This window comes from Chrysochloris asiatica, unplaced genomic scaffold (assembly GCF_000296735.1).
Source record: "Chrysochloris asiatica unplaced genomic scaffold, ChrAsi1.0 scaffold00220, whole genome shotgun sequence".
Taxonomy (NCBI): Eukaryota; Metazoa; Chordata; class Mammalia; order Afrosoricida; family Chrysochloridae; genus Chrysochloris; species Chrysochloris asiatica.
The window spans coordinates 4,846,663-4,858,635 of NW_006408738.1; the positions used below are offsets into that span (position 1 = coordinate 4,846,663).

The 11,973-nt window shown below is 43.8% G+C and overlaps 1 protein-coding gene across 1 annotated transcript in view; it reads left to right on the forward strand.

Moving 5' to 3' along the window:
* SH3RF3 (SH3 domain containing ring finger 3) overlaps positions 1-11,973 on the forward strand; it is a 660,635-nt gene that overhangs the window by 401,084 nt on the left and 247,578 nt on the right. The window contains exon 4 of the mRNA XM_006873039.1: positions 5,263-5,358. Within this exon, the coding sequence (XP_006873101.1) occupies positions 5,263-5,358 (96 nt within the window). The remainder of the gene's footprint in view (positions 1-5,262; positions 5,359-11,973) is intronic.

Genomic DNA, 11,973 nt, shown 5'->3' on the forward strand with positions numbered 1-11,973 from the left:
TCCCACAAGCTTTTTGAAGTCCCCTGGTATGTAGACCGTCCTTAGTTCTGGAAGCCTGAATGAGAAACTTATAAATGGGTTCTTGAAGAACTGGGAAGCTGGAGGTAAGGGCTGGGATTTCTGTTTTTTAAGTTTAATTTGAACATTTCCTTTATAATCCCCATTCTGGTGGCACAGCTATTAAGCACTCTGCGGCCAACGGGAAGGTTAGCAGTTTGAACCCACGCAGCTGCTCCCATAATGCTTAACCAAAGCCCACTGCCGATTGAGTTTTTCTATGGTCAAATCTCTGCTCTCATACTTTGAAAGGCCTTGCCCAGCACAAGATTAAACATTTACTCATTTTTTTCTTCTGTATTCAAGTGTTTCTTTTTAAAAACTCCATCTTGAGTCCTTAATAGAATTCATTTTGGCATATGCAGTTAATTCGATGTGTTAGGGGAACACCCTTCCAGGTATAATCCTATAGTCCAAGAATCAATCGTGTGTGTGTAGCATGTGAGGTGGTATGGTTTCCTTACAAAGCCTGCTGTGTTTTTCTGGTCTATGGCATCAACACCAGCTGCTCCTCGGAAACCCAATAGACGGCCGCTATAAGTCGGTACCAACTCAATGGCACTTAACAATAACAACAAGTGACATCAACTAGAGGTATTTCCAAGTTGCAGATCATTTTGTTGTTTGATATTTGTTTGAAGCTGGGACACTGGAAGTGAGGAGACGGGAAAATGGAGCATAATGCCACCCAAGCTCTGTCTTGTACTCACAAACCAGTGTGAGGGAAGGAGTTGGCAGTAGATCTTGTGGGTATTTCTAGTATACATGCATGTCCTTGCCTTTCTGTGTCTTGCATTTTGAGGAATATATATTCAGTTTCCATTAGCTCGTCTCACCTTGCCCTAGCTGACCCACCACCCACCCACCCCCAGACCATTAGTGCATTCAGATTCACAGCAAAGTAGCTTTTGTGATAACTTTATAAAGTATAGAGAAACATGAGGCGTTCTGCTCCCATAAAGACTTATAGCCTTGGAAACCCTATGCAGGATCTCTAGGAGTTGGAACCGACTCCATGGCACACCACCACCATCACCTGACTAAAAAGACCCTAAAATGAAGCCGAAATGGTCCCATAGCATTGCTTGACACGAAAGTGCTGAAGTCTAGTTGGACAGGCAGATGCTACAATCAGATCTAATAGGGATTACCACTATTAGGCTGCTCTTGGACACTGTATCTCTTTAGCCCATTCGATTCCTGGGTTAGCCAATTGGTCTAACAGACTCCGGAAAGACGAATGATAGGTAGGTTTAGGCAAACTTTGGGGTGTGCCACTATCTGCCCTGTCGTGTTGTAGGATAATGTACTGGACCGTAAGGACGGTGGTTCAGATTCATCAGTTGTTCCTTGGAAACCCTATACAGGGCCACTGTGAGTCAGAGCCAACTCGATGGCCCTCAACAACAACAGTAACTATCTGCTCTGCATGCTGAATAATGACTGTAGGAAAGGGAACTGAGGTGAGTCTGGGGTACCCGTGAGGTCAATTCAGACTGACCGTGATAAGAGAGAGTACTTTTTAGTACTGCTTTATAGGGTTTGCAAGGCAGTAGCCTTATCATCTTCACTGGGCTCAAAAGTAACAAAACTTGTGAGACTGGCACAGGACCAGGCAGTGGGTCATGGTGGTGTGCGTACTAGCAGGACAGACTCAGTAGCGCCTAATAACAACAGTCTTTACAGACGGCCACATCGTGGGTTTGAACCCCTGACCTTTTAGTTAGCAGCCCAGTGCTTGCTACTCTTCCACCAGGGCTCCTTGGAGCATTGTTTTTGTTATTGTTAAGCGTCATCGAGTTGTTTCCGACTCATAATGACTCTGTATGAGGTTTCCAAGGAGGAGGAGCTGTTGGGTTTGAACTGCCGACCTTGTGGTTAGCAGTCCAGTGCTGATCCTACAGCGCTACACCAGGACCAGAGCCGGCCCCAGTTTTCCCAGGGCTGTCTCTGTAGTGGCTTCTGGTCCCTCTTTATACTTCTACAGCTTGGTTAGTCTCCCACTCCCTCTGGATACTTTGTGGTCATCCACCCTTCCGTTCAGCTCCAGGGACTTGTGAACCCGGATATTTGCTTCCTCATAAACTGCCTGCCGTCTAGTCTGCTCTGCAAGTTCATCATGCATCTTCTTTTCTCCTTCCATCTCTTTCCACTTTGTGCAGTCATGTTTGTGTGATAGCCCAAAGAATTTAAGAGGGCTATTCAAAGCTTTATGGACCCTCAACTCTAAATAATAGAGTTGAGATAGATTATTTCTTGTTCTTTAGTACAGCCAGAAACTGAAAACATTTAATACTTAGTTGAATGTGTTTTCATACATTTATTGCATTAAATAAATAATAGGAACATGAACTTTAAAGCATCAGCTGTATTGTAAATCGCCACACTTTCTCATCTGAGAATCTTTGCAGCAGTAATGAGTAACGTGAGAGAGAGTAAAGGAGATTCATGGGTGAAGATGTAGGGGCTGATGGTTTTCATGGGTCATATATCTAAGTGGGTAATAAACCAAGGGTGGTTGTTATTGTTGAGTGCTGTCGAGTCAGTTCCTACTCATAGCGACGTATGTACAACAGAGCTTACCATGACCCAGTCCTGTGCCAGACTCACACAGTTGCTGCTGCACTTGATTGCATGATTGCTACCACTGTGCCAAACCATGTTGTTGGGGGTCTCCCTCTTTTTCACTGTCCCTCTACTTTACCCAGCATGATGTTCTTCCCCAGCAATGGGCCCCTCCTGGTAATATGTCCAAAGTATGAGAGATGAAGTCCGGCCATCCTGGCTTCTAAGGAACATTCTAGTTGTACTTCTTCCAACACAGATTTGTTTGTTCTTCTGGCAGTCCATGGTGTCGTTAGTGATCTCCAACACCATGACACAAATGCATCAATTCTTCTACAGTCTTCCTTATTTATTGTCCAACTTTTGCCTGCATATATGAGACTATTGAAAGTACCTTGGCTTGGGTCAGGTTCACTTTAGTCCTCAAACGGACAACTTTGCTCTTCAACACTTTAAAGAGGCTTAATTTTTTTTTTTTTTCTTAAGTCCCTCAGTCTGAGAAATGCTGAGTTTATTCTTCCCTTTTGGTTTTCTAACTCCAGGTCTTTGAACATTTCATTTCAGTGTTTGATTTTGTCTTCTCGAGCTGGGCTTTGAAATCTTCTGTTCACCTCTTTTTCCTCCTTATTTCTTGTTTTTGCTTTAGTATCTCTACATTGGAGAACAAGTGTCAGAATCTCTTCTGACATCTGTTTTCGTCTTTTCCTTCTTTGTTGTCTTCTTAATGACCTTTTGTTTTCTTCCTGTGTGTTTCTTCCTTGTCTCCTTAATGACCTTTTGCTTTCATCTTTCTGGATGAAACTCTTTCAGCTCTTCTGGTCTTTGATCTTACTGTCTAGTGCATCTAATCTGTTCTTCCAATGATCTCTGAATTCAGGTTGTTGTTGTTGTTAAGTGCCGTCGAGTCGGTTCCGACCCATAGCGACCCTGTACAAGGTTTCCAAGGGTGTAAATCTTTACGGGAGTAGAAAGCCTCATCTTTCTCCCGTGGAACGGCTGGTAGTTTCGAACTGCTGACCTTCAGGTTCGCAGCCCAATTCGTAACCACTACGCTACCAGAGCTCCTTGGGATATGCTTAAGGTCTGATTTTGGCTCTTGTGGACTTGTTATCATTTTCTTCAGCTTCAGCCTGAACTTGCATGTGAGCAATTGATCACCTCTTCCACTGTCTGCCCTTGACCTTGTTTTGGCTGATGATATGGAGTTTTTCCACCATCCCTTTCCACAGATGTAATCAATTTGATTTCTGTGTATTCCACCTGGTGAGGTCCATATGTATAGTCATTTTTTTATGCTGTTTTAAAAAGCCATTTGCATTGAACAAGTCACTGGTTTGCAGAATCCTGTCATGCAATCTCCAGCATCATTTCTATCACCAAGGCCATATTTTCCAGCTACTAATCCTTCCTCATAGTTTCCAACCTTTGCATTCCAATCCCCAGTAATTATTAATACATCTTGATTGTTTGATCAATTTCAGACTGTAGAGGTTGGTTGTTGTAGCTAGTTGCTAAGTACCATCAAGTCAGGATCTGACTCATAGTGACCCTGTACAGGGTTTCCAAGGAGCAGCTGATGAGTTGGAACTGCCGGCCTTAATGGTCCAAACCGACGTCACAGTTGACCGCATTAACCGGCACTGCCACACCAGAAGTCAGTAGCGGTTGGTAGGGTTTTTCAATTTCATCCTCACTGGCTTTAATGGTTGCTGAATAAATTTGAATAATAGTGGTATTATCTGGTCTTCCTTGTAGGCGTACAGGTGCTCTCCTAACACAAATAGCATTATCCTTCAAGATAGATCTTGAAATCTTCTTTTTGATCATGAATGCAATGCCATTTCTCTTCCATTTTTCATCCGTGTCATAGTAAACCATGATTGTCAGATTCAAAATGGACAGTGCCAATGCTTTTCAGCATTCTAATGCCTGAGATATCAATGTTTATTGATTTCATTTTTGATAACTTCCAATTTTCTTAGATTCATGTATTAATTATCCGTAGATATTTACAGTTGTTTCCTCTCGTTTTGAGCTGGGCCCCATCAGCAAATGAAGGTCCCAAAGGCTTTACTCCATTCGCATCATCATGGTCAACTCTACTTTGAGGTGGCAGCTCTTCCCCAGTCACATCTTGAGTGCCTTCCAACCTGAGGGGCTCAAATGCCAACACCACGGTATTCTGGCGCTCTTTATCCTGTTTCAGTTTTCAGTATTCTGGTGTTATCTGACACAGTGTTTTACTACTATTTATAAGGTTTCAAGTGGTTGAACATTTGAAAAAGTCTGCCTCCCCTTCTTCAAGTGCGTCTTAGTCCGGAAGCTCAGCTGACACACCTGTCCACCAGGGATGACCCTACCAGCATTCAAAATCCCAGTGGCAGGGCTTCTAGTGTTGCAGGATGACAGACTTACAGACGAGTGCTGGAAACCATACGAGGAATCGTACACATCTTTTCTCAGAATGGAAAACCAATTTGCTCTGTAAACTTTCAGACAAATTACAATGAAAAGTTTTTTTTTGAAATTCTTTCTGAGTCTCAGCAGTACTAACCAATCTCTTTCTTTCTTTCTTTCTTTGTTGTGTGTGTGTGTGTGTGTGTACATGTGTTTGTGTACATGAAAATCCAAAAATCTCAGGATGAAATTTTGACTGTGATCAGAAGAGTCGATGATAACTGGGCAGAAGGGATGCTGGGAGACAAGATTGGGATTTTCCCTCTCCTGTATGTGGAGGTAAGGTCCGAGCCTTCCAACCCACTCCCACGTTGTCATTGCTGATTTTTTCAGCAGACTAGGGGAGCCCTACCTGAGAGCCCCATTCTAAGACAGCACGAGGCATTCCCACAGTAATCTAAAGTCAGAGAGCTGTGGCATATAAGTTCTGATTAAACCACCACGTTAACGTGTTGTAGACAGCTTCGACCAGGGTAGTTTTGTGTGTGGACTTATCACAGACCTGTCTGCACATCATTTCTAGGTGTGGAATGAAGATCAGGCACTGAGCCTCTTCCATTTTCTCCCAAGAAACATGGGGTCCAGCTACAATGGAACTCATTTTTCCAAGTCTCCCCCAAGTGCTATGATTCTCCACTCCCCCCTCCCACCAAACCTGAGGAAATAAGTTTATACTCAAAGGCGGCATTTTCCTTTGACCCTGAGTTCAAATCCTGCTGTGTCCCTAAAGGAAAAGTTTTGTGCAGCTTAACAAAACCCCCATGGAAACCTGTATTGCTGGGCATTTGATCCAAGTAAGTCATTAAAGAGCACAGGATTGGAGCTAATGGTTGAGGTTAATTTGAGACCTATTAATTTCCTATCTCCTTTCTGTAACTAAGAAGAATTAGGTAATTTTGAACACTTGTTGGATGATGGGCTGCATCTTAGAATTTTGAACTTTTAAATCCCGGTTGACCTTGTCCCTTCTGTCCATTGCATGTATATGTAACAACTGACAATGCAAGGTCATGGCTGTAGGTCCATAAGCTGTACCATGCTTCTGTCCTCTAATTTCAGTGCTCACAGAGTAATAGCTTCAGTTAATTGTACTGAGTGGTTACTATGTGCCAAACCCTTCCAAGTACTCATTGAATCTTCTCAACAACCCTAAGATATAAAAATGATTGAAATCCCCATTTCACAGATGAAGAAACAGAGGCAAAGAAAGGTTATGTAGCATTTTCCAAGGTTACACAGCTGATAAATGGCAGAGCCGGGATTTGAACAGAGGCAGTTTGACCTTTACTATCTATCCTGCCCCCATATTGTCTTCTACTGATCAACTCTTTTTACTTTAGCTTAGTAGGACGTTCCGCATTACATGTCTGTCTGTCTCCTGAAGCGCTCTATTGCCTCTGAGTCCATTTTAACTCACAGTGACCCTATCTAGGGTTTCTGAGACTGTAAATCTAAATCTTTACTAAGGAGACAGCATCACCTTTCTCCCATAGAGCAGCTGGTGGATTTGAACTGCCAACCTTGCAGTTAGCAGCCTAATGCCTAACCCACTGCCTTCTTAATTGTTGTTGTTGTTAAGTGCCATCATATCCACCCTGTATGGGTTTTCCAAAGGGCAGCTTGTGGGTTTGAACTGTCAACCTTAGAGTTAGCCGTCCAGTGCTGATCCTGCAATGCCAACCAGGACTTGTCCTGCTTAGAGTACATCTTAAAAGCTTAGTGGTCAAACAAAAGGAGAAGCCAGTAGGTGACAGGACTAGTGCTGGCCACCTACCCAAGCCAAGGTTAAGTGCCAGCTGAAGTCTATCAAAAGCATGCAATCATTCTCTGTTGCCTGTGTATAAAACCCAAAGGTTTTAGCTTCGTATTCAAGCTCCTTAGAGTTTGACTGCAATCTATTTTTCCAGCCTCATCTCATGTCATTGTTTCCCCCCCTCCCTCATCTGTTCTGTGTTAGTGGTTCCGTCATATAGCCACAGTCTGGGTAACCTGCCCAGACTGATAATCTTCCCACAACAACACACAGAGACAACTCACACACACACACATATCTCTAGATACCTGCTCTATTTTATTTGTAATAGAGCATCCGTTCCACTAACCACCTTGTTGTTGCTGTCAAGTGCCATCAAGTAGGTTGCGACCCTACATAGGGTTTCTGAGGAGCAGCTGGTGAGTTTGAGCTGCCAACCTTGCAGTTCAAACAGACCTTGCAGTCCAGCGCATTAGCCTGCAGTGCCACACCAGGATTCTAAACACCTTGGTAGTTTCCATATATTTGAACTTTTTCTTCACCTCCTAGAGGAGGGTCCTTATCGGTCCATGTGGAAAGTGTTCTTTAAGATCAAAGAACTTCCTGAATGAATGCCATTTGCTTTACTAACCTGGGAGTTAAAACGTTGAGTCCTCAGACTATTTTATCCAGTGTAACTCATCTCCGGGAAGGATCCTAAAGGCATCTCCAAAAAAATGCATAAGGATGTTTCTAGAAACCTTATTGTAATAGTCCAAACTGGAAACAACTCAAATTTATATCAGTAATGGAATGGATACATAAGTTATGCTATATGCAAACGATGGAAGACTACCCAGCAATGGGAATAACATGGAAAAGTATAGATGAGTCTCACGGACCCAGTTTTGAGTGAAAGATGCCAGATACAAAAGAGGACACACTGAATGATTTATTTTTTAAGACATTCAAAACAGATACTTCTCTATGGTTTAGCCATTAAAGCCCGGCTTACCCTGGGCCACAGTGCCTGGAAGAGGGAGACTTCTGAGTTGCTAGAATGTGTTAGGTTTTAACCTTAGGGATGTTTGCACCTATGTGTACAGATGTAGAATGCTGTGCACTTAAGATCTGAGCACTTGTCAAAATAAATAAATAAATAAAAAGTTTTAAAAGCTAAGATGGAATCTTATGGGGACCCTCAATGCAGGAAGGCAGACAGACCCCCATCAGCTGCTCCCCACCTTTCCCTAGAACGAACTCAAAAGTTTCACCGAGAGTCTTTGGAGGCCAAGAGCTTTGGAACAGGGTTTGAAAACCAATCAGCAAAGCATTTTGTATTTGCAGGGCCCACAGATACGTTCAAAGACCAAACTGGTAAGTTTGGCCACATCTGCCTGCCTTCCTGGTGTGTAATTACTGGACCTTTGGTTGAAATACTCCCCCTTCAAGGCTCCTTCATCCAGTGCAGTCCTTCAGGCCCCAAACCTCCGTTCAGACCCTGCCAGTCCTCCTGGACACACTCTCCTCCTGCCCTTCCTACACGTCCCTGGAACAGGAAGACCTCACAGGTTCAGGGACACTTCTCTTATCTTCAGTTACAGTGGCAGAGCTAGGCCCAAAGCAGTGTTCTGGCAAGAGCCCAGCTCCTTTACTATCCGCCCATTTTCCTGGTAAAGCCTGGCAAAGCGTGCAGCAGCCTCGTGGAATGAAAGACAATCCTGCTGGCTCGGGGAGACATGCGATCCAAAGCTGCTTGCTGTCAGAGGTGTTCTGAAGCTAACTGCTAGGTGCCTTGGTTGCAACAATCGCTAAAGAGAAAGAACCGACCCTGCCCCTCCAAAAAAAAAGAAAGAAAAGACCAGCTTCAGAGTCTTTGCTATGTTCTTTGTATATGAATTCCCTCTTGAAGAGCTTGAGGTCCGTTCCGCTCATCCTATACATACCTGGTGGGGCCAAGTCCATTCCTCTCATCCCATACATACCCTGTGCATTGTGAGCTTTACGATTGAGCCCAGCCTGTGTTCTCTGTGGTACAGTGGTGGAATGCTTGGTTCCTAACTGAAGGGTTAGCAGGTAGAAGCCATCAGCTGCTCTGTGGGAGACAGGTGAAGCACTCTGCTGCTATCAAGATGGATAGCCTTGAAAACACTGTAGGACAGCGCTGTTCTGCCCTGTCCTGTCGGCTCACTATCAGTTGAAATTGACTTGACAGCATTGGAATTGGTCTTTCCTATAAGGAACTGGGCAGCACCAGAGTTAAAGAGCTCAGCTACTAACCCAGTGACCAGCTGCTCAGGGGAAGAAAGAAGGAGCAGTCTAACTCTGTGAAGACTTACAGTCTTGGAAACCCTACGGGGTAGTTCTACGTTGTCCGATAGGATCTCTGATCAGTTTGACATCAGTGGGTTTGATCTTCTCTGGTAGCATAGTGGTTACGAATCAGACTGCTAATCTTACGGTCAGCAGTTCGAAACTCCCAGCTGTTCTATGGGAGAAAGATGAGGCTTTTTCTGCTCCAGTAAAGATTTGTAGCCTCGGAAACCCTGTACAGGGTTGCTATGAGTCGGAACCAACTCCACGGCACATAACAACAACAACATGGGGGTCAACCAGCTACTTGATACTGGATTCAGTCATGGGCTGATATTTGTTCACAGGCCTTGTATTAGAGTGCAGGAAGACATTCCAGGAGAGACCATGTTAGTCTTCTGTTTTCATCCCAGGATTAGAAACACGGCTGAGTTTAGAGCACTGTCTTTATCCCTGGAAAATGAGCGTGAAGGGACATAACCAAATATGTTGACCTGTAAGTGGTGGCAGACCTTAACTAACACTTCTCATAAAATTGTATTACAGACAGGTTTCCTCTTCCAGGAGGAAGCACAGTTGGTTCACACTCCCTTCAGGTGCAGACCTAGGTTGAAGCATTGGTGCGGTGGGAAGGCTGAGCTCTGAGCCTCTTACCCAGAGGAGTGGGAACACACTACTGTATGTTTAATGTGAAGCTGTTTGTGGGCAGAAGCCTAGCTGTGAATTCCAGCCCCATCATGCACTTGTTCTGTGATACTTGCCAAGGGTCCTACGCCTCTCCTTTCAGTTTCCATATTGTTTCCATGTCGATCAGGATGCTTGACCAATGTTGAATCTTCAGGAAGTAAATGAAAGCATGCTATGAACTACACAGTCCTTGACAAACAGTGGCTGTTTCCTTGCTCTGGACTTAACCTCTTGCAGACAGTGAGACAAAATGGTGTAGACATTCCTGGTGTGGACTTTCTACTTCTGGAAGCTTGTGTCTAGAAAGATTTCTATTTCATGGTATACTTTAAAACTAATTCTCTCCTCTCACCCATGCTGTTCTTAGCTCCCTGCCAAGTGTCTATCCAGCAAATGTATCCACAGCAGTGAACGCCACACCAGTTGTGCACTGGGCATACATCTGTCTAAATCTTGACTCATTCCAAGAATCTTCTTAACCATGCATGTGCCTCTTTTCTTCCCCAAATCCTTTGACATTCTTTATTCCTTTTCTAGCTCCTGTTCTTTTTTCTCCAGCCCATAATCTGGGTCCTTTTCTCTCCATGAGTAACGGTGACACTCTATACCACAGCTTCCATAATCAAAGCCAGACTGAGGGCAAGTCTTATTAACACCTGTTCATTCATTCAGATAACTTACAACCTGGACAGTGTCTGTCTGCTCCCAGGGAGCTTGGGCTGAACAAGAGGAGAGTACAGACAGAAATGCATAAGGGCCAAGAGGAGCACCGAGGACTTGTCAAACACAGCTCTTGTCTAGAGTTGTTTCAGACGAGTGGCCAGGAAACAAATCAAACCAAAACATGGAGCCTTAGCAGACATTCTTGTTCCCTCACCCTTGGAAGGAGCAGGATCATTTGATACCATTTTGATTTTTAGGCACACTTGTTCTAATGGAAATGAGACTGATTCAATCTGAAATAAACCAGTAGTCCTTGGGAGGGGCTGGAGAGCACTCCGCACTCATCCCGTGAGGGCTGCCAGTACTGATTGCAGTGTTTAAACTGAGTCATTAAAGAAGAAGTGTGAAGCCACATTTTCATTTGACTAAATCTTGGGCCTTGCCCTTTAGCAGGGTCCATTCTAACTTGAAAGCAACATGTGAACGTGAATAAAAAGGACTTGCCAAGTTAAACTCACTCTCCTTTTTATTGTCCTTGAACCTTGTCTCCAAGACTGGCATACTTAGGGGTCTACCATTAGCCTAGCTTTCAAAGATAGATCTTTGAGCACCATTCCTCACTGGGGATGACAGTCCTAGGCAGGATCAGAGGGAAGACACAGGGGCAGTCTAGGCTGTGGAACCAGGTGCAAATCTGCCTCACCTGCATACTAGACCAGCTACGTGACTTCCATGTTCCTTCCATCAAGTGAGGACACCATGATGTACCTCAGAGGGTAATTGTAAGGAAAATAGCCACTCATGTGGACAGACAATGTCTGGCACAAGAAGGACTTGGCAGGCCTGTTTCTTAAAGTTTCTATCATTGTTTATTAAATGAATAGCTGTTCATTTGTCTAACCATGTATTAAGCAAAGATTTTTGTGTCAGATCTTGGCATTTAACATATTTGACCTTGTATGACCAGATCTTTTTACACAAATACTCATTACAGCTCCTAGGCTGGCCTGTAAGCTTTTGAAGGCATGCCTATTTCTAGGACTATTTCTAGGACTAGTAGGCATCCCAGCGTTTGACTTGGTTTAATGCTCATTGGAATGTTTACTGTTGAGTACTGCCCAAGACCAGGAATTGATGGAATAAAAATTGAAATCTTTCAAGAAAGTGAGGTGGCACAGAAGGCACTCACTCATCTCTGCCAAGAAATTTGGAAGACGAGTATCTGGCTGACTGATTGGAAGAGATCCGTATTTATGCCCATTCCAAAAAGAGGTGACCCAACAGAATGCAAAAATCATCGGACAATCTCTTTGATATTCCATGCGAGTAAAGTTTTGCTAAAGGTAATGCAGAAACAGCTACAATCATACAGTGACAGAGAACTTCCAGAGGTTCAAGCCGAATTCAGAAGAGGCCGTGGAACGAGAGATATCATTGCTGATGTCCAATGGATCTTGGCTGAAAGCAGAGAATATCAGAAAGATGTTTACCTGTGCTTT